Raw genomic sequence first — 23,690 nt, forward strand, 5'->3', positions numbered from 1 at the left:
TGGTATCGGGAGGGAGACAAACCATAAGAGACTCTTAATCTCACAAAACAAACTGAGGGTTACTGGGGGGAGGGGGATTGGGAGAGGATGGCTGGGTTATGGACATTGGGGAGGGCATGTTGCTACGATGAATGCTATGAAGTGTGTAAGCCTGACGATTCACAGACCTGTATCCCTGGGGCTAATAATACATTATATGTTAATAAAAGAAAAAATAAGCAATTTTTTAAAAAGGAATAAAAAAACTTTTTTAATTAAATTCACTGAGTTATCCCCTTTTCAAACTAGATATTTAAAATATATTTAATCATTTCCCAACCCCTCCTACCCCAAGAGAACATCTTCCCCTCCATGCTGTTCTCCTCCACCCCCTCAATATCCCTTCACCAACTTGGCCTACTGGGGTTGGTCATCGTTGGCCCCCCCCCTTTGACCCTGGTCCCCAAACACCCTCCCCAGAAGGCACAGTTATTCAGCTTAGCATCCTCGACTCCCAGAACAAGGCCTCATGTATAAGGGCTGGAAAAACACTTGTTGATTTCTATTTATCCAATTTGGCACCCACTGCACATTTTTCTCAATTATTTACTACTTATCTGTCCCCATTTTAAGCCAGGCATTCATTCTTTTTTCTATTTTTTATCTTTTTGTATTCCCCAGAGCCCATCACAGCGCTGGGTTGCTAGGTCAAGCTCATCTGAGCTAAATAAATATTTACTGAACTAAAGAAGGCCTGGATACATATCTCAAAAATGAGAAATCTGCTTGGTTCGTACAGTTTCTTCCTTTAAAATGCAAATAGCATCCTACAAAAAAAAAATAAAATAATCTCATCCTATACCTTCCAGTGATTTATCCTAAGCAATCAACAGATAAACAACCATCTGAGTGTCACTGAGCCAAGGAAGGGCATAAGTGTAAAACAGGGTAGAAAGGAGGAACAGGCTTCAGCTCTTCAGGGGAGGTAAGACAAATAGCTCAGAAAACTTTCTGAGAGGCCACACTTTTCTGCCAGTCGCCAGCCATTCCTAAATGCTTAAAATGCCAGGCCCTGCCCCAGGACACCTGCATGAGCATGACCTCCAGCAGTCCTCACCACAACTATGTTAGGTGGGGTGTTATTATCTCCATTTTAAAGATAAAAAAAAAAAAACAGGAATTTCAATGAGTTAAATAACCTGCTCAAGACATAAAACTACCAAGCGGCTTCAAGGCCAAACCTGTGGCTCTCTGCTCAAGTCACTGCTCTCAACCACTACGCCAGATGGAGAATGGCTTCTCTGCAATTAGTAGTAGACTTAGAAGTAGAATATAACTACTAAGGCGTTAAGTGTAGTCTCCAGAATAAATAGCAGACACAGACATGATTACAAAGTCTACAGACCTTAGCCTTGTCATCTCTAATTCAGACATGACATCTGGCTCAGCCCAGTTCCAGTTAATCCATAATTAGACCCCTTATTTAGCAATGTGAGGACTTAACAAGTGGGTTAAGGAAAATACATTGTGGTTACCACCTCTGCTTAAGCATCCCCCACATATCTGGGAGAAAAAAAAAATCTTAATTCTTTAACTCCGAACTTCATTTTCTAAGCTAAACCATCACATTTGTTGTAACTTCTCACACATATTATTTTTCCAATCCTCTGGTCATCATGGGCCTGATCCAAATTGTCCTTGACCTCTTTATCATACTTCTATGAACTGAAAGCAAGATGGTAACTAGCAAGGATTTGGTCTTTAAGCATGTAGCAAGAACCTAATCAATTCATGCTTGCCATATCTTCAGGCTGTCCTCTTCAAACTCAGGTCAGAGTACTGTGGGTGCCACTATGGTCCAAGCATCCTGACCCCCAACTCCAGCTCCGGCCTGAGTACTGTCTTGGAAGGCAAACATCTTCCTGACAAAGTTGATCTCTTCTTAAAACCTGTGCCCTTCATCTCAAGAAGGATGATGTCACAGCTCAGGAATAAAGAGATACTTCATGGGGAGGGACTTCCCGGAAATGGTATCAGTTCAGCCTCACTGTAATCTCCAGGGGCCACATCATTCCAGCAACCCTGGCATTAGAATCGCCCACAGAGAAGGGTTTGTAGATTTCCTACTGAACATGGTGTTCTATATTTTATCTCCTGCTTAATACTCATGACAGTGCTATGAGATAAAATGTAAAAAGGCTCTCTCTCACTTCCAGATAAGAAAATAGAAACACAAAAGCTTGTGTGACATACTTAAAGTCTTAATCTAACAGAGAAAACACAGGCAAAGCCGTTGAGTCTGTACGTGGGTGTTTGGCACAAGATGTCACACTCACAAGCAAGATAGGACAGCTGCAGAACAATACATATGTACCCAAAGCTACCAAGCTGTACGCTGAAAGAGGTTAAGACTCATCACAAGGAAAAAAATGTTTTTGTCCCCATGTATGGTGACGAATGTTAACTGGACTTATTAGCATGGTGATCATCTTTCAATATACACAAATATTAAATCATTTCATTGTACACCTGAAAGTAATATAATGTCATGTCAATTATACTTCAATTAAAAAAATAATTAAAGGGACTCCTGGGTGGCTTAGTCAGTTAAGTGTCTGCCTTCAGCTCAGGTCAAGATCCTAGGGTCCTGGGATAAGTCCCACATAGGGATCCCTGCTCAGTGGGGAGCCTGCTTCTCCCTCTGCCTGCCCCTCCCCCTGCTTATGCTCTCTCTCTCTCTCTCTGACAAATAAATTAAGTCCTTAAAAAATATATTTAAAAAGTAAATAAATAGAAAGAAAGAAAGAAAGAAAGAAAGAAAGAAAGAAAGAAAGGGCAAGACAATAAATTTTAAATTGTGTGTATTTTACCAAATTTTAAAAATTGGAAAAAAAGTTTATTCAGAAAAAAGGCAAGGTAATGATGTGACTTAATGCAGTGGGTACTGCCAGGACTCTGATCTCTGCTTTGATTCTACATCTTTAAAGGTCAGAGTGGACTCAGTCAAGATCACAACATTCTGGTAATGACAAAGATACCACTTTACACTTCATGTCCGATATGATCATTCTCTGTTTCCCTCTGAAGTTACCTCAAGGGAGTTACCTTCCTTCCTTCTTCCATATTTTGTCATCGCATTGTTCATTCATTGTGTAGACACAGAGCACCTACTATGTGCAGGGCACAGTTCTAAGCTGATGCCCAGTGCTGAAATATTGAAATAGTTACCAACCAGTTGGTAAGTAGCTGCGGTCTGCAGCATCCCATGCCCCTCCACACCGGCCACCTCATCTCTTCCCTGGGACTCCCCCGGCGGTGGACTTCCCCATGACTCAGCATAACAGGAAGGCTCCATGGTGGCCAGCTTCCAATTCAACTGGCGAACTGCTGGGCCTAACCCCTTGTTAACTGTTTTATCCCCTCCCAGACACAGCAATGAACAGAACAGACAAGGTTCCTACCCTCTAGTCTCAGAAAGAGATAATAAACAAGCAAATACATAAATGAATCAGATAATTTCGAAGAGGAGAGTGTTATAAAGAAAACAAAACAATAAGGGACTAGAGGGTAACGGGGTGAGGGGGGCAGAGTAAAACTTGAAAAGACGTCTCTCTGAGGAAGTGACATGACAAGGAATCAGGAAGGCAAAGGTTTTAGGTAAAAATGCTCCAGACAGAGAGAACAGAAACATCAAGGCCTTCTGGTTAGAATAAGCTTGAGATTTTCATGGTTAGAAGGCCAGCGTGATGGGGGCATCCTGAGCAAGGAGAACAGAGGCGTAGGCAGGGCCAGATCAGGGAGGATCTTACTGGCATTGGTAAGGAGGTTGAATTTAATGCCAAGAACAGTGAGCAAGTACTAGACAGATTTGAAACAGGGCTGTGAATGATCTAATTTATATTTTTTAAAGATTCTTCTGACAGTTGTGTGGCAACTGTGATTAAACAAAACCAAGAATGTAAAAAGGAAACAATGTATGATGCTCTGGTGGTCATCCAGGTGAACAGCGATAGTGGCTACAGCTAGGGGACTAGTATTCTGACTCAATATATGTTTTAGAGGCACAGCTGTTCAAACTTACTGATGAGTATAATGTGGGAAGAGGAAACAGGAGGAATAAAAATGACTGCTATTCCTTGCTTCGGCAAGTCACTGATGGTAGTCCAATTACTAAGCAGGCAGTGACTGCGGCAATAAATAGGTTCATAGAAAAAAGGAATAAAAGTTCTGTTTTACCACAATAAGTGTGAGATATCGGGGCACCTGGGTGGCTCAGTGGCTTAAAGCCTCTGCCTTCGGCTCAGGTCATGATCCCAGGGTCCTGGGATAGAGCCCCGCATCGGGCTCTCTGCTCAGCAGGGAGCCTGTTTCCCTTCCTCTCTCTCTGCCTACTTGTGATCTCTCTCTGTCAAATAAATAAATAAAATCTTTAAAAAAATAAATAAGTGTGAGATATCTTTTAAATATATAATGTGGAGATACAAACATGCAGTTGGATATTTGACCTTAATAATAGGAAGATCCCCAGAAGATTCCAGCTTATCCAAATAGCAACATTTAATACGTCTGTAACTTCATTGAGATATATGTATAAGGCACATTACTGACTCTCTTCCTACAAAACTTGTGCCAACAATTAAATGCGTACACACAACACGAAGTAAGGCACCAAATTCTCTTTAAGGAAAGAATATAATTCTTGGTTTTCATTTTTTTAAGTGTTGTGTCAAAAAGCTTTCTGGGGAATGCATTTCCAAAACTGGAAAAGAAAATCAATTAGGAAACGAATGGCACAAGAATAATTACTTTACATGGCTTCTCTAGACTGTAATGAGCGTGGAAGCCTAGCTCGTGCTGCCCTCAGTACGTCTTCAACCCTGCTGAGACTATCCTTCCTTCATCTGGTTGCATTAAAGTGGTGGAAACTTCTGTGGTAGATGTATGGTACCCCAAGCTCAATGCATCTGTTGTAACTGAGCTTCCTTTCAAAACTCTAGAGGTACCATTGATGAAAATAAGGATGACCCCAGAAACAGGAAGGCTGGGCATTAAAAAGAAGAGAGGGAGGAGGGGAGGGTGCGGAAGAGAAGAAGGAGAGGAGAGAGCAGCAGGTGACCTCTTCCTGATGGCAATCCCTTATGACAGAGGACTCCCAGAGAACATGCTCACGCATCACAAAACCTCTCAGGAAAGACACGCTTGCTCACATGGCTGGAATCCAGAGGTTATTACCAGCGCTCGTATTCTAAACACGGTGCCAATTCTCAGTTTCAAAAGAGTAATAATTATCAACGCAAAGTGAAAAATAAGTCTGCCTACTTAATTCAGCTTACCAGCACACTTCACTGAAGCTTCATGCCAACAGCCAACTTTTTGTGCACGCTTTTAAAATAAAAGCAATAGTCTGGCTACCACTGCAAATAATCCTCGTATCCTCAGAATTGGAAGGAAACCTAGAGGTCATTATAACCAACCCTATCATTTTACAGATAAGGAAACTAAATCAATGAAGAGAGATAAAGTGGCTTAGCCATCATCCCAGAGACGCTTCAGGATGAAAAAATGTTTTTAGTCGCGATTCCTGATATTATACCGTGCTGCCTACAGAGTGAGAAGGAAAAGTACTGAAGGGATGGTACCAGGCTTTACTGGAGCTACATCAGGGGCAGAGCTGGACATCTCAGCCCTGGAAACAAGACCCCAGGCTGCAGTCAGGCTGTCTGCTGGTCACTATTCTCAGCCTGCTCCCTAAAATAAATGGCAGTCTTTCCAATGCCACCTCTGGTCTTTTTCCCCCAGGGCTTCTGGTTTGATGTGGCAGAATCTGATGGATAGTAGCTGGTACCTCCTTTCGTCAAGATCTTCAGAAGGAGGCCCTTGAAAGTTTCCCACAGCTTCCAGGCTTCAGAGAAGCATAGACCCTCCCCAAGGATGATCGGAAAGGATGCCTCTGTCCCCTGCCTTTAGACCAACATACTCCTAAGTGGGTATCACATATGTCCCTAAAAAGCTAGTACAGGTTCCAGAGGAGTGTTAGCCCTGATGGTTTCTGCCTTCCAAGTTTCGTCCAATCCCAGTATATATAGAAAATTCTAGAAATAATCACACCAAAACTTCCCAGCACATTCACATGGAACTCAGATTTACATTTTAGCGATTACAGAGAATAAAAATTCCAATCAAAATTATTTTGGGAAAGTCCTATCCAGTTCTTAGGGAAGTTGTAATACATCAAGGCTTTATAAATAGTTTGCCTACTGCAAACACATGTACAGATTAATAAATAGATTGATAAAAATAATACTAATAACCCGTCCCCATGCAATCTATGATTTCCTCTTTGGCAAGAGGCACACGTCAACAGTCTTTAAAAACCTTCCACTATACTGGGGCACTTGAAATGGTTCAGTAATCCAACTCTTGATTTCAGCTCAGGTCATGATCAGGGTTGTGAGACTGAGCCCAACATGAAGCCTGCAAGCCTGTTTAACGTTTTCTCTCTCCCTGTCCCACTGCCCCTCCCACCCCTCTCTCTTGGGAAAAAAAAGAAACTTTCCACTATAGGGGTGCCCATGTGGCTCTGTCCCTTACATGTCCAACTCTTGATCTCAGCTCAGGTCTTGATCTTAGGGTTGTGAGTTCAAGCTCCACGCTGGGCATGAAGCCTACTTTAAAAATAAACAAAATGAAATAAATAAAAATAAAAATCTTCTACTATATATTCTTTTCCCTAGAAATATTCTTTCTGGATATCCTTTTTTTAGAAACACCTATACAACTGCGGGATCCAAGCTACCCACTGCAGTTCTAAAATTCTCTCATTAGCTACTAGGAAATAAAATCTGGGAGTTCAACACCCCATGGATAGTAGTCCCCATCCATTCCCAGCATGCTAATAATTTTCACCATCTCCCAATTCCACTGAGAAAGTGGCCTGGATTTTATGTGACAGTGGTAGCATTCCTTTGGCCCGAATACAGAAAATAATCATGAAAAAGTACTTACGGCATAAGCACCTATCAAAAATGCCGCATTTGCTCTTTTCCGTTGATCAAAACAGGTGTAGTGCACTATTTTCTTTCTTGATAAACTGTATGACTAAAAAGAGGGAATAAAAAGACTGTAACTATAGAGACAATGTTAAAATACACAGAAGATAAACATCTCAACTTCCAAGATGTGTCACAATCAGTGAAATGTACCAACTTTCAACTTTCGTTTCTATGCCATTTGTACATGAGGGTGGAAGGTTACCGGCCATAGACTTTTTGCAGCCCAATCTTGATGCAAATTTGACAAGAGAACAGATATTTCTCTCCAAGAAGGGAGACATGTAATGGGAAATAATTAAATTACTGGTGTCTTTACTAGTGGGAATATTTTTGAAAACTTAATCTTATATGTAAAATCTAATCATCTTTTCTCTTTTTTGAATTTTTATTATTGAAGTACAGTTGACATACAATGTTTTATTAGTTTCAGGTGTACAACATACTGATTCTATAATGTTCACCATGATAAGTGTAGTTATGTGTCACTATAAAACATTAATACATTATTGATTATATTTCCTATGCTCCACTTTTCATCTTCTTAACTTATTTAGTTTATAAGTTTGCACCTCTTTACCCGTTTTACCTACTTCACCCATCAGCCCCCCATACCCCCCTCCTCTCTGGCAACCACCAGTTCATTATCTGTATTTATAAGTCTGTTTGTGGGGGGTCTTTGTTGTTACTGTTATCTGTTTGTTCATTTGTTTTGTTTTTAGATTCAACATATAAGTGAAATCGTATGATACATGTTTTTCTCGGCCTTATTTTACTTAGCACAATACCCTCTAGGTCCTTCCATGTTGACACAAATGGCAAGTTCTTTTTTTAAGGCTGAGTAATTATTCATCTTTTTTCTTTCCCTAAATACCATACCCACTCCCAGAAAAGTTATCTGAACTTTTCATATTTTAGTTTATTTTTAAATGTGTCAATCATTCTATTTTCCTAAGAGCAGTAATACTAATATTAACAGAGCATCAATACTCGTATTTTCTTTCTAGAATGTTCTATAAAAAGTCCATTTTATTTATCTGAAAATAAATGGTTAATGGGAAAAGACAAAGCAAACATCTTAATACAATACATGGATTCAAGCAAACAGTTATTAAGCACCTGCTCTATACCATGCAATATGCCACATGCTCAAGTATTCAACTAAATCCCAAAATTAGCAGCTTGGTATGCTGTATACATGGTAAACATGAAAAGTAAAGAGCTGTTAAAATGAAATCAAAGTAGTCATCAAACTCAAACATAAAACAATGAGAACCTGATGCAACTCAATGAAATCTGCTCAATTTCCTCATGTCAAAACAGTTACAGCATTTTGACAAATAGTTTTCAAAATACAGATACAAAAGTACCTTTTAATATTTGTCTGTAAATTCAAACTGACTGTAAAAGCAGCTTTTTATACCTTACACATTGACTACAACCCACAGAGTACCTGCTTTTACAGCACCTTTAAAAATGTGAGAGAGCTCGACTACCTCCCCTTCTTCATTCACCCTGCCATGTTCTACAAGGAAAAGAAACTCTTCCAGTTCTGACATCCATTCTACATGAAGCTGCAATGTTCCAGCTTTAATGAAACCACAGAAGACTCAGCTATATGTATCCTAGCAATGATCCTGGAAACCTCACCATCCCTTTAGACATTTCTTTCCTAATCAAGAATCACTTATTCTGAAAATGGCATTGCTCTTTTATTTTTTTTTATTTTAATAAACATATAATGTATTTTTATCCCCAGGGGTACAGGTCTATGAATCGTCAGGTTTACACATTTCACAGCACTCATCATAGCCCATACCCTCCCCAATGTCCATTGGCATTGCTCTTTTAAAGTGAACTTCGAAAAGGAAGGGTTTGCCTCAAAGTGGGTCTCATGACCGAAGTCCTCATTTCCAGACAGGCTTATGAAAATACCCCTACGAAATAAAGCTTTAAAAATACATTTTATTCAATTCAGTTCAGTCAATGCACTTAAGTTATCTAAAGACTTCAAGGTCACTATCAGTGGTGCTGACACATATCTCCTTGCTTCCACAATTTGTTGTTTTCTTTCTAAGATTTATTTATTTATTTTTGAGAGAGAGAGAGAGAGAGAGAGAGAGCGCACAAGCAGGGGTGGGGACAGAGTGAGCGAGCAGAGGGAGAGAGAAAGGAAGAGACACAGACCTACCCCTGAGCATGGAGCCCCATATGGGGCTCAATCTCACGACCCTGAGATCAGGACCTGAGCCAAAATCGAGAGTCAGTGTTTAAGGGAACCTGGGTGGCTCTGATGGTGAGCATCTGACTCCTGGTTCTGGCTCAGGTCATGATCTCAGTGTTGTAAGACTGAGCCCATGTAGGGCTCCCTGCTCAGTGGAAACTGCAGCTGCCTGCCGTCTGCTTGAGATCTCTCCCCTCCGTCTCCCTCTGTCCCTTCCCCCGCTCATTTGCTCTCTCTCCCTCTCTCTCTCTCAAATAAATAAATAAATCTTTAAAAGGAAAAAAAAGGGTCGGACGTTTAACCGACTGAGCCACCCAGGCGCCCTGCTTCCTCCATTTGAAACCATTGTCCACTGGACATTTCCTTTTGTTATTTTATTATTTGTTGGCTTGTTTTTGCCATTTATTGTTCTCCCATCAGTAAGTTAAGCTTGATTTACCGAAAGGAGAGTCAAGGCCCCTAAAACCTAAGCACATTTTGTGGTGTCTGATACAAAACCTAAAGACTGCCTTCTACAGGCTAAGCATCTACAAACATGAGTCAGGCTCAACATAAGGACTCAGATCTTTTGGCTCCCAGCCTGTCACTAATTACATTTCCTGGTTCCCTAAAATACCTGTGGGGAAGAAAATACCCACAAATGATCTGGAAGTTTGGATTGTCTATTTTGATGCCCTTTTCCAGGAAGAATTTAGATTTCACAACAGACTATTGCTATTATTTAATAATGTGAAATTAAATTTATTTTACAAATCCACTCACCAAAAGGGACAAACTCATAAGGCTGTGCTTTTGTCACCAATAGTCTTTTTGGTTGATTTCAAACATTTTGCATTTGCTTGGTTTTTGTTCTTTTACTCTTCTTTTAAAGTGTATAGGATATACCTTAGTATACGTTGCAGAGACCATCTTGTAATGAAGCTAGATGGTGAAATTCTAAAGGAAACTTTCTTTTCACTATAAACCTATAAATTTTTTAAAGTAAATATAATACAAATTCAACTTTTAAGGACTTTAGAAGAATTTTTCAACTTTATAAGCTTTCAGAAATTACATCAGATAACGAATATTCTCGCAAAATACACCTTCAAATTTTGACTATTTTAAAATATCTCCTATTGGAAGCTGCCTATAGGATGCAAACAGATTTTTTTAACATCCATCACAATACATAATTACAAAATGTTTTTCTTGTGATGAGAACCTTAAAGATTTGCTCTCTTGGCAACTTTCAAATATACAATATAGTATTATTAACTATGATCATCATGGTGTACATTACAACAACTAACTTTTTAACTACAACTTTCTAATTTTCAGGAAAATTTTTTAAGCTCCTAGCATTTACCATTTTGGGAATTCTATTGTTTTTCTCAGTGAAGTCTCATAAGCATTACAGTCAAAAAATGATCCGCCTAGTGAAGGTTGGCAAGTGAGTCCCAGGTCAGATGACAAAGTTTCAGTTCTCACTCAAGGAGTCAAAACTAATTCACAATAAATGATAACAGAGAAAACTCTTATGTCTCACTCGTCTTTTCCTAATTTCCTTCCTGACCACGGCCAGGCCTTCCTCTCAGAGGTCACCCTGCCCCAGTCTTACCATATTATGATAACATTACCAGCAAGTTATCATAATATAGCAGATATTCTGGTCCTGGAATAAAAAATTTCAAGGATGGGGCATCTGGCTGGCTCAGTCAGTAGAGCATACAACTCTTGATTCAGGGTCATGAATCCGAACTCCACATTGGGTGTAGAGATTACTTAAAATTACTTAAAAATTAAAAAAAAAGTTTTAAAAAAAGACCTACTACATATTAAAGCATTCCAGAAGAAACAATACAATACATTGGAGACACCAATGACTCAAGTCCTTTTAGAGAAACATCCCTGAAGAAAGATATTCAAGATCTTTCCTGGAGGAACTTACCATTAGAAGAGAAAGGCACAGACTGGAGACAAGAGGACTCTGATTTATGAATGAGCCCAGTAGATATTTTCTCAGAATCTGCCCTAATACCAAGAAAAAACTTCATGCCTCCAAACTGAACTGCGTTGCGTCTTCCTTACTTTGGTGCAATTCCTCTGTGGTTCGGTATGCTGACCAGGCCCTTCAAGGAGAGCACGTGCAGGGGCGCCTGGGTGGCTCAGTCGATTAAGCGTCTGCTTTCCGCTCAAGTCATGATCCCAGGGTCCTGAGATCAAGTCCTGAGATTGAGTCCTGCATCGGCTTCCTGCAAGCAGGGGGCCTGCTTCTTCCCCTCCTGCCACTCCTACTTGCTCTCTCTCTCTCTCTCTCTCTCTCTCTCCCCTCTCTCAAAGAAATAAATAAAATCTTAAAAAAAAAAAAAAAAAAGTAAAAAGACAAGAAAAGAAAAAGGAGAGCACTTGCAAAGTTAGACCATCACCTCTAGCTTCAGTGAGCTACCTGCTCTATTACAGACACTTTTTGCTTTACATGAGAAGTTCAGAGATTACAAAAACACCATACGATAACAAAGTTAGGACCTGGCAAAACAAATGAACGTAGTCTTAAATATAAAGAGGAGAATGTCACAGAAGGAATACTAAGACCTCTGGACTATTTGCTCACTCTGCAGCAAGCCTGCAAATGGCCAATTACAAATGATAACCTGCAGCCCCCATTCACATATATACAGCCTTCTGAACCCTTTTAACCTAAGTGGATGTAGCCAGCTCTCTCAAATAAGGACAGCTAACATTTATTGCTACATTCTATCATTCCCTAAAGCATAGAAACACTACCAAAGGGGTCCAATTTGACCAGACCAGTGTGACTCCCAAACCAGAGGTCCTGGGTAAGGCTTAAGTATAATGAGAATTCTGTGTCTCTCTTTTACCAAGAAAACAAAAGCTAGGAGCCAGAGAGGGCCTGGCTTATCACACTAGGCCAACATCTCCTATGTTAGGTCCCAGAGAATGGGGTTCTCTCAGCGAGTTTGGTAGACGGAAGAAATCCAGAACTCTCTTGCTGAGTTTGTTTGTGTAAATCCCAATTATAAGGCCAAAACAAGTTTCACGGTTCAAAATTTAAATAATTCTCAGGCCAACAGGGCTGCCAACAGGGCTGGCTCAGTCAGAGGAGCATGTGATTCTTGATCTCGGGGCTGTGGGTTCAAGCCCCCTGCTGGGTGTAGAGATTACTTAAAAACAGAAATCTTAAGAAAAAAGAAATAAACGTGTATTTAAAAAAAAAATTGGGGGCACCTGGGTGGCTCAGTGGGTTAAAGCCTCTGCCTTCAGCTCAGGTCATGATCCCAGGGCTCTGGGATCAACCCCACATTGGGCTCTCTGCTCAGCAGGGAGTCTGCTTCTCCCTCTCTCTCTGCCTGCCTCTCTGCCTACTTGTGATCTCTATCAAATAAATAAATAAAATCTTAAAAAAAAAAAAAGAATTGGTTGAATTAATCAATTATTACTAAAACTTTTCAGAAATAAAAAACAAATATCGGGCACCTGGGTGGCTGAGTTGTTAAGCATCTGCCTTTGGCTCAGGTCATGATCCCAGGGTCCTGGGATCGAGGCCCACATTGGGTTCCCTGCTCAGCAGGAAGCCTGCTTCTCTCTCTCCCACTCTCCCTGCTTGTGTTCCCTCTCTTACTGTCTCTCTCTCCTTCTGTCAAATAAATAAATAAAATCTTTTTAAAAATATCAATCTAAATTATATTTTACTATTATACTTCATCTTGTTAACACGCTGCTTCTAGGGTAACCTAGGGGGCTTATTAAAACACAGATTGCTGGGCCAAGAATGTTATTTCTAACAAGTTCCTCAGTAATGCTGACGTTGCTGATCTAGGGACAGCACACTGATAATCTGCTATGCTACATGAAAATGTGACTGGTCAACCCCTGGAAATGTTTTACACAGCTCCTAAAACACTGTCTGTTTGGTCGAGTAGCCCCAAAAGACATATTTAAATTATCTTAGGAACTCCAAATAATTCCATATGCCTTTTAAAAGCATGTTATTAAAAACACATTTCCCCAGATTCCTCAGAAAACTGTATCACAATTTGTAAATTCTTGCATTCCAGATGATAACACCTTATGAAAAGTTCCTTTAATGATTCAGTAACTGAGCTGCCTTAAATGGCATTATTCCAGAGGTCCCAAGTTCAGATGCCCTCAGGGGCCAAGAATTTGAAGTGGGTAAGTTGGTAAACTAGAAAAGCATGCCCTATCCCAAGCAGACTTAGCTCCAACCTCCTACTCCCATGCAGGAATCTGAGCCCATAATCACGTACTTTAATATTTAAGAGAAGCCAAAAATCCAGAATTAAATGGAAATTTTCATAAATTACAGATGTTAACCATGAATTCAAAAATTTGAAACAGCATTCATGCCCAAGAAAACATTACTAAACTGAATGCAGCCCATAGGCAACCAGTTTGCCGGATCTGTGGGCCGAGATATTGTGGCTTAAGAAAGTTCTATTGGCTTTATCAGCATGAATTGAGCAGCTGTTACATGTCAAAGACGGTGCTGAACGATGGGGTAACAAGGGAGCAGAACCTCAGTCTCTAGCCTCATAAGCTTTCCCAGTCTAATGAATATTTGATGCTAACCAAGGGGGAAATATTGACCAAGGCTTATTACAAACAAAAGAGAACCAACTACCTAGGGATGCAGTCATTGCAGAGCAAAGACCAACGGAATGATCTTAATTACAGGGACAGCAATTATTTCCTTTAGCAAGGTTAAAAAAAATAGATAAAAGATAGAATATAGTATTGAATATCTATTGAATATTATATCTGGAATATAGTATTGAATATCAATTAATACAATCAAACCTCCAGAAATGTCCAGAACTGGACTGCTTACCTGAGAGTCAGAGTTTTACCACTTGCTATGTAAATCATGACAAGCATGCAATCTAGCACATAAATGTTTAACGGTACTTGTAAACCAAAGTACTCCGACGGCTATGAGAGAACAATAAAAATTAAGATAAAGGTATTGACCCCAGTCAGACTTTTTCTATCTCATAAAAGAACACTGTGTGAAAGGTTGCATTCTGGAGACCTCACTCCTGGAGAAAAACAAGCCACGGCAATTCAGAGAGAGAAAATGTCGACATGCTACAGGAATCACAGAGCCCAGGCTATCCTTGGATGGCGGTGCCATATACAAATCATGCACTTGTTCAGCGTAGGGCAGGAGACCACAAACTACTCAACCATTCAAAAACGAGAGGTGGTGCCAGGTGGTGTAATTAAGCTCAAAGCCAAAATGAGCTCGTGCACATGCGTGCACACACACACACAAAGAGTTAATGCATAATTTAGAAACACAGATTTTTAAGCAGCCTTTTGGTAAAGTTGTCTGCCATGCTTAGAAGTAAAATCTTCAAGTCATTTGGTTGGAACACCATGTTTAATTAAACCATGTGAATGAGCCTGATAGAGCTAAGGAAGACATTAGTGCAGCCTGGACAATATGTTCTTTAATTAATAATAGAAAAAAAAAAATAGAGCCCATGCACTTCCCTAAACAAGCAAGCTCGGCCAGTGATGGTGCTCAGATTAAGTAGATTATAGCTCAGGGGCCGTGGTGACCAATTCATCATTCTCTTACAGGTGACTAGGCTAGCCCAGTAATGGCCGCAGCAATCAGCGTCTCCAAAGCAATCAGTTGTCATCTCATTGCAAAAGCGAGAAAATGAACAGGTCCTCCTGTCAGCAGCCATGACCTCTACATGTTTTACCTCCAACTTTCCCAGGAAAGGGATATTCTTGAAAATTTTCTTTGGCTGTACAAAACAAAATATGGTTTAGGTTTTTATTTTGAGCTAAAACAAAATAGGTTGAGTAGTTTCTTTAAAAAGAAAAAGATGTCTCTGTATGGTCCATTTTATTTCAAACCCAGTATGTTTCATCAGTGAAATGACACATTTGATCAGAGCAGAAGTCAACATGTCAGAGAAAAGTTGCTCATAAGGATTATTTGACCATGATGATAATTTGGTTGATGAAATTTGGGGATTCTCCATTAAAGGGGATCTTCTTGCCTCAAGATTTCTAAATGGGAATCAGGAAAGACTCCGTGCCTTGCAAACTTTACGTATGCTCACTCCCATGTGAATTAACGCTGCTTTAGAACACAATACCTCTTTAAACTACATGAACTATCTCCAAAATGCAACTTGCTTTTCTTCCCCTCAAAGCCTATGAACCTGAAACAGAAGATAACCTCATGAAGAAATCTCAACACGTTTTTGTAGTTATAATAAGAGGGTGGTCTAATCATTATATCAAAAGAGTTCTTGTGTACAATCACCTGATACCATAGCAGGTGCCTGGTTAGCGGATAGGATTACTGCACTGATTCACTCAGCAACAAGGACAGTCCCTGAGCCCCCACCATCTGCCAGGCACTTTCAATGCTTTAATACAATCGTCCATTTCACCAGGCCCACCCCCCCTTCCTTTTACCCTGAAAGGGCTATGTGGAATGTTTTGTACATTTAAAATTACCCTTCTATCAATATTCTTTTAAACCTTTTAAAAGCAGTCCTCAAGATTACTATAATTGTCCTGCTGAATCATAAAAGCAGTATTAAAAAGAAATTACTGCCCTAGAAAATGTCCCCTTTTTTCAGTGATGCTCTTAGATTTATTTTTTTTTTTCCACAGACTGAGGTTTTTGTTTTCTCAGAGGAAAAGTGAAATCAACAGTTAAAACTGTATTGACCACTGGGGCACCTCAGTGGCTCGGTCAGCTAAGCGTCTGCCTTCGGCTCAGGTCATGATCCCAGGGTGCTGGGATGGAGCCCCATATCTGGCTCCCTGCTCAGCAGGGAGCCTGCTTCTCCCTCTGCCTGGCACTTCCCCTACTTGTGCTCTCTCTGTCAAATAAATAAATAAAATCTTTTTTAAAAAAAGAAAAAAATCCATATTAACCATTTTAGGAAAAGCTAGTTCAATCATATGTTCATAAACTTTCCTATTATTGTATCAGTCATTGAAAGATTTTCTTACATGACTAAGTATGAAGAAGGTATTGTTTTTTAAAATATCACTATGTTGTTAGAAACCATCTCTCCTTTTAGAAGCCTGTATATTCTAGCCCTGTGTTGTTACCATTGTCTGTGGCAAGAATCCCTTTAAGAACTGGTTTAAAAGTTATGAGTCTTCTCAGAGGAAAATGTAAATACACATAAAATTTTATATATAATTTCAGGGGTTTATGGATCTCTTAAAATACCAAATTACTAAGTTCTGGTCTAACCTCTCAATCACTGATGGCATTTTACATTAAACAACATATACAGTTTTACCAATTTTTCTCACTTCAATAAATCTTCCTTCTTTGGACTGCTTCCCTCATTACAGAAACTACTGACCAGAAATTACAAACTACAACCCATCACTGCACAACACTTAGTGCTGACACTTTTTTAAATACAGTTTAAAATTTTTAAAAATAGGTTTTTTTGTTGATGGTAGTAATTTCTGCTTTTGGTTTTGGTTTTTTGTTTTTGTTTTTTTGAGATTTTACTTATTTATTCAAGGGAGAGAACAAGAGACAGAGCACAAGCTGAGGGGGAGGGGTAGAGGAAGAGGGAGAAGCAGCCTCCTTCCTGAGCAGGGAGGCTGAGCAGGGAGGGAGCCCAACATGGGGCTCCCTCCCAGGATCATGACCTGAGCCTAATGCAGACCCTTAACCAATTGAGTCACCCAAGCACCCCTACTTTTGATTTTTTAATCTAAGTAGATGTTTGATGGATAATGTTCCATTCTAATCACATAATTAAAATGAAAGTCACTGGGAATAGAATGCATATTGACGCACATGAAAAATAGCAATAAATCACTACCTCAAATCATCAACCTGAAAAAATTACCTTATGATAATATAAAAATTAAAAATTTAGAATGCACTGCAAAATATTACCTATCTACATAAGGTATCAAATAAGGGAGGAAAAAAAACATAAAAAGCTTTATTGGAAGAAATAAAAATTACCAAAGTAGAAAACAAGACATGCCTAAAAGAGCTAGGAAACCATAACACAGAATTATTCTAAGTTGTAATCAGTTAAAATAGTGCCAAATTATTCAGAGAAGTAGAGTTTCATGACCAAGTAAACACTGTCATATCTGGTGTTTAAAATGTCACCAATCAGGGCACCTGGGTGGCTCAGTCAGTTAAGCGTGTGACTTCGGCTCAAATCGTGGTCTTGGGATCCCAGGATGGAGCCCTACACCGGGCTCCCTGCTGAGGAGGGAGTCTGCTTTCCCTCTGCCCACCCCCAGGCTGGTGTGCACTCTCTCTCTCAAATAAATAAAACCTTAAAAAAAAAAAAAAAAAAAAGGTCACCAGAGCGGTTTCAGCAGGGTAAGTAAGGCAAAAGTGAGACAGAAAAGGATTAAGAAATCAGGGCATAGTGAGGATGTCAACAGTGAGGGCAGAGTATTCTAAAACCTCCAAAGGCAAGAGGCTAAAAGAGGACCTGTTAACAGTCGAGGGGGATCATGAAGTCAAGGGGCTCATGCTAAGATCAACAGAAGTTTCAGTGTGTCTGAGGACCCTATGCCGGGCACTGGGGACACAGAATTATATGTCATATCCCCACCTCCTAGGAGCGTCTAGTCTAGTGAGAGAGAGCAATGCCAACGGGTAATTATAATTCTTCAGTAATAGAGATCTGCACAGAGAATTCTGGGAAAACGGGAAGCACTTCCGACCTTCTCCCGTAGGATGAGGAGATCCTAGAAGGCGTAAAGAACAAGGAGTGACCAAACCAGAGAAAAGGCATTCAAGTCAGACTGGACGTCACAAGGCATCGTGTGGAGCAACCGCTGTGCCTCAGGATAAAGTGCGCAGCTGGGCATTGCGGGAGTACTGTGATCTCCAGGAAATCAGTGAGTTAGCTCATGAAATCATCCACTGGGGAAGACACCAAGGGTGGCAGCTGTCAGGGCAAGCAAGATGAAAGGCATGGAAGCAAGGTGCCCAAAGGTCTCACCAAGACAGGTGAACATGGGCTGCAGACGAGAAACACCAACAGGGAGCCTGAGGGCCTGGAGACTACACAAAGGTGAGGGAGACAGAATGCCGGAGGTATGGAAGGAGAAGGGTCCATTCAAAGCAGCAAAGTCTGGAGCCTGGGTTCCTGGAAGAAAAGCAGCTGGAGTGGCTGTCAAAGTCCCCGAAGCAAATGAGGCAGAGGAGTCTCGAGACCCCTGTGGGACAAGGTGAAGTCAGCTGGGGCAGTGTTGTGGGCACACCTGGAAAGATTATAAACCACAGCGACTCCGCTAGCAAAGAAGGTGGAGAGGAGCAGGAATAAGTCGGGAGCCTTAAAATCGAGCCCCTACTTTACTTTGCAGCCTTGAGCAAGTCACCTGCCTCTCCCGGGCCTCTGTTTCTGCACCGATAAAATTTAACTGGCTGGACTAAATGGTCATTTCAACTCCTAAAATTATTTCAGATAGCTTTTGAATATGGAAATAATAGCTAGGGGGCTGAGAAGGCGTTCATAAACTGGGTTGAAAAACTCCTACTGTTATTTCTTACCCAAGGTCATAAATGTTCCATTAGTAACTTTCTTCAGCATAAGACATTACAATTTGCAAAGACTTTTTAAGTATATTTTCTAATATAATCCTAACCACCCGTCTGTGGGAGCTCTATAATCCCAGAGTTATAGCTAAAGAAACAGATTCCATAAGGCTGAAGCAACTGTAGCTTTGGATTGGTAAAGTCAGTCTTTTTCTCCTAATATAGAGATTCTACTTGGATGCTTCGAAATAACCCATGACTTATTAACCTTTGGGTTTTGAACATTCATTCCTTCAGCAAGTAACAGGGTGCCCACTAGCTGCATCAAAGCTAAAAATGTCCTTCTAGGAATCCATCAGATTACCTGATTGCTGAAATGACCCAAGGGATTACTAAACTCTATTAAGCTTTCATATGTTGAAAGAAAGCTTTGTAAATGAAAACAAATTGAAACAGGTCCATGTATACACTTAGCTCTAGGGTTTGGTACTGAATATGGTAGAAAAATAGCCTTACTCAAGCCAACTACTCTTATGTAACTGCTGTAAATAGAACACCAAGTCAGAGCAAAAATTTATTTTCAAAATAATGATTCTCTTCTCTTCAATCTTCTAAATAATAGTCAGGTCACAAATTGTTAATTATAATACCCAGTTCATACCAACTACATACTAAGAGGGCTAATCAAGAAAGCAAAAAAAATTCTTGGTCCTCAAAAGGAAGAAATAAGCTTCAATTATTTGTGAACTATCCTTTCCTTGTTAATTCATCTACTAAAAATTCACTTTATGTTTTTATATTAAATCCTTTTTAGGATATTATTTGCTTCCTTGGTGATTACAAAAGTTACAACTTTAATTTCTAAACTATAGGTAGTAGCTTCTTTTCTGGAGAATGTAGATCATTTAAAGGAATTTACATACATCTTTTCAAATCAGATAATACTTTATAAATTAATTCTTTAAACAGTTGATTCCAACAGATCTTGTGTTATAAAATGATTGACTAAAAAAAATATCTCTTTGGTATTCATTCATGACCATTTAGCATTTTCAGATCAATGGCAAAAATCTGTGAATGCACAACATATTTTACAGAAAATTCTCCACCACAGACTGTCTTATACCTAAGTTAAATAAAAATCAATCAAATCAAAAGACAATCACCAAGCAGCTAATATATACAAGGCACTGTACCATGTCACATCAGTAATATTTTAACCAGCAAAAAGAATAAATGACCTGAGCATTGTAATTTACCAGTCATCTTTAACAGCATGCTAGGCGGTATTTGACTTTCCAAACCGAAACATTACATTTAAGATCCTCATTTAGAAAACTGGAAGAAAAAGAGAAATATTCCTTTCTAAAAGTGATGAAATAAATTTACCAAAACCAGGAGTATACATATTGCTTTTCCTCATATATGTGTGGAGTTTAAGAGGAAAAAAAAAACAAGTAAAATCAAAAATATAGATGAATACCACATATATAACCCAAATTCTGTCATAACAGGTAAAGTCCGTGTTGTATCACTACTAGTTCATCAATCTCAGCTGTTAATTCTACAAAGATGACCTTCAAGAAATATGTAAAAGTTTCAATATTGATCAGACAGGAAAGTCTTCAGAGCTTCTGCCATGCAGGGATGAGTCCCTTTATCACCTGGTTTCAGAAAAATCATCCTAGGAAGGAATTTGATAGACTCATTAAACAACAACCTGAAAGGATTTTTGCTTTCTTTCTTAGAGCACTATTCCAATGACTTCATTCCAGCTCACATTTCAATTCATCCTGAAAAATGAAAGAGGTTAACGTGTCCTTTATGGAATACTCAGGTGGATTAGTTTCAACTTCTGGGTGAACTACTCATATAAATATCCAAAGATCAAGATTACCTAACTAAATGGTGTATGCACAGCAATCCCAGTGGTCAAAGTCCCAATGTTTAATACCAAAACATAAACATCACCGTAATACTCACTTTCAGTTTCTTATTTAGTTTACAGCAGTATCTGTACACCATTGCCAAGTTCAGAGGTCCAAAATCTGCATAAAAACTGAGATTTAAAATAAAAAAGTAGTATTTAGTAGAAATATAATTTTCGGTAACCTCAATACTCATTTTCATTTTCATTAAAATTGCAAACAAATTTCAGTTACCATCAAGAATAAGGTTCAATATATAACTGATTCGTAGAGCCCAAGTAACCCATGGTTTCACCCTACAGAGGATCACAAATCACTATAACCAGTCTCCAGTCTCTTAACAGGGAACTGTTTGGACAGTTCTGAGTTCTACCTTCTTCTATCTCCCTGCCAGGACACTCAGGAAAAGGACTGAAAAGCAGGCAACAAAAGAAGCAACAAGAACATAACACGTATGTTCACTTCCTCCTTGTATTTATCACCTACTCAGTCACCAATTCTAACTATTCTCCTCAAACACTGCCCTCAGTTCTCAAGGATCTTCAATCTAGTGGTCTTCTTTCAGTTTCCTTCCCCTTGAACTTTGCATCATTTGACACACAGGCCCTTCTCCCTCTCCCTCTCCCTGTCCCCACCCGGGACATCTCCAGGCTACAGTCAGCAGTCCACGGTTCTCTCGTACCTACTATCATGAATTTCACGGATAACCCTATGGAAGAGAGATCGACAGCTTCCACACTTGAGACCCAGCATCAGCCTTTTCATCTTCAACTACCTCCGAACCTCACATTTACAGGTCCTTCCATTACCTGGAACTCAGAACCTCTAAAACTCAACCCATCCTTCCTTCAAATCAGCCCACCAGACTCAAAACATTTGCTTCTGACAGTTACTCAGGCAGGAAAACTTGCAATCACAACAGGGCAACAAATAAATCTCAATTTAATTCTCATATACCAGAAAAGCCACTACTTTTAAGTCATCCCTTGCTTGTCCATTTCCTATGTTAGCAACGAAAGGGCAGAGCCTCTTCATCTCACATCCTTAATGTTTAAATTCTGCCTCTCCCCTGCCCAATCGTCCTGTATTACACTCTGAAGATTAATCTTCATAATACCTCACTTCTCATATATCTTCCCACCAGTCAAAAATGTTTAATGGCTCCTTGCTCCCTTGGGAATAATTCCTTGGCCCAGCAGTCAAAGCCCTACACCTCATGCCCCTAGCTTCCAGGATGACCTTATCTCCTGAAGAGCCCCATATAGGATCTGTATTCCAACAACCATGTCCATCCCTTATTCCCAAATACTCCATGGCATATTCTTTTTTTTTTTTATTTAAAAGATTTTATTTATTTATTTGACAGACAGAGATCACAAGTAAGCAGAGAGGCAGGCAGAGAGAGAGGAGGAAGCAGGGTCCCCGCCGAGCAGAGAGCCCGATGCGGGGCTCGATCCCAGGACCCTGAGATCATGACCTGAGCTGAAGGCAGAGGCTTAACCCACTGAGCCACCCAGGCGCCCCTCCATGGCATATTCTTAATCCAAGCCTCAACTCACACTGGTCTCCTTGGCTGGCATGCCCTCCTTTTCCTCTTTCTGCTCCTCTCTAACTTCCTCAAAATCTAGTTCAAATCCTACCTTTCTGGTCACCCTTAGGAAAAACTACCCTTCTCTCAAAGTTCCCAAAACTTACCATCTGAAACACTATTACATAATGTTGAATTAGCTTTTTTTTTTTTAAAGTGTAGATCCTACCTGCCTAACTACAGAGTAAGCCTCTCTCTCTAGGGCTGTATCTTATCCGTATAGGTTGAGAAGAGTATCTTGCTCATAATAAAGAACTTCAACAAATGAGTCCTCATTATGACTATTTTGCTCACTAATGCTCAGGTTCAATTTCACTAGACCATAAATTGACTAAATATCAACAGGTTTCCAAAAAAATCCACCCCCCAAAGACCTTCATTTTGAGGGAGTCATTTACTTTTTTTCTGCTACCTAAATTAGAGTGTCATAGATATGTCACTACACTACACCAAATCTGCCAGGAGCCACTTGTCTTACATAGGAATACTAAACTTGTATATATTTTTTAAGATTTTATTTATTTTATTTTGAGAGAGTGGGTGAGAAAGCATGAGCAGGGGGGAAGGGCAGAGGAGAGAGAGAGAGAGAGAGAGAGGGAGAAGCAGACTCCCTGTTGAGCAAGAAGCCTGAGGAAGCTGGGCTGGATCCCAGGACCTTGAGATCATGACCTGAGCCAAGGCAGACGCTTAACTGACTGAGCCACCTAGACACCCCTAAACTTGTATATTTTATCTATATTAAGCAAGTTGGTAATATTTTGGAACTTATATTCTAGGAACACCAAAATTAGCTGTCCCTATACACAAGCTTCATGAGAGTTAAAAACAGAGTTGCCAAAAAAGGAAACTTGCAATAATTTGATGTAAAAAGTTATTGATATATTTCTAAAGTTTCCGGTGTACTGCTATGTTGTAAGTATAAACGAAATACCTATGAATCCAAAATGAACTATGTTTTATTATACCTAATTACTGACCCCCGTCTTGGTCAACAAGAATCCACTCAAATGAATCAAAATGAAAAAAATCTAAAAATAAGCACCTCCCAGCATGATGAAAACAGCCCTGTTTCTATTACAAAGATTTCTTTGTCCTTGAGTTATTGGAAGCAACACTCTTGGCTAATATATCTTGTTTTTTCCTACTCAAACATGAATGCTGGAAGATAAGGTGAATCTAGAATTTTTAGTTATGGTTCTATCAGCTTTTTAGATTCACTTTGAATAAATTTCAGGAAAGCACAAAAAATTTGAAGCATCTAATTCCAGTTTCGTACTAACCATTAGAAGCCAACTTCATTTTCAACTACAGTTTCAAACTGTATAGTTTCTAACTGCAGAGCCCACTTAGCCACCTGTACTTTTGGAAGCAACATGGTTAACAAACACAC

General features: G+C 39.7%; 1 protein-coding gene across 5 annotated transcripts in view; it reads right to left on the minus strand.

Annotated features, from left to right (window-relative positions):
• CDC14A (cell division cycle 14A) overlaps nt 1-23,690 on the minus strand; it is a gene marked incomplete at its 3' end in the record, with an annotated part of 171,167 nt that overhangs the window by 128,999 nt on the left and 18,478 nt on the right. For 3 of the 5 annotated variants that reach the window (XM_080801548.1, XM_080801547.1, XM_080801545.1), the window contains exons 3-4: nt 20,768-20,843; nt 6,985-7,077 (exon numbers count right to left, since the gene is read on the minus strand). In XM_080801548.1, coding sequence (XP_080657674.1) covers nt 6,985-7,077; nt 20,768-20,843 — 169 coding nt within the window. Of the gene's footprint in view, nt 1-6,984; nt 7,078-14,984; nt 15,030-20,767; nt 20,844-23,690 lie in introns of all 5 variants that reach the window. The other 2 variants (XM_080801546.1, XM_080801544.1) reach the window with 1 other exon arrangement.

Source organism: Martes martes, assembly GCF_963455335.1.
Source record: "Martes martes genome assembly, chromosome: 4".
Lineage (NCBI taxonomy): Eukaryota > Metazoa > Chordata > Mammalia > Carnivora > Mustelidae > Martes > Martes martes.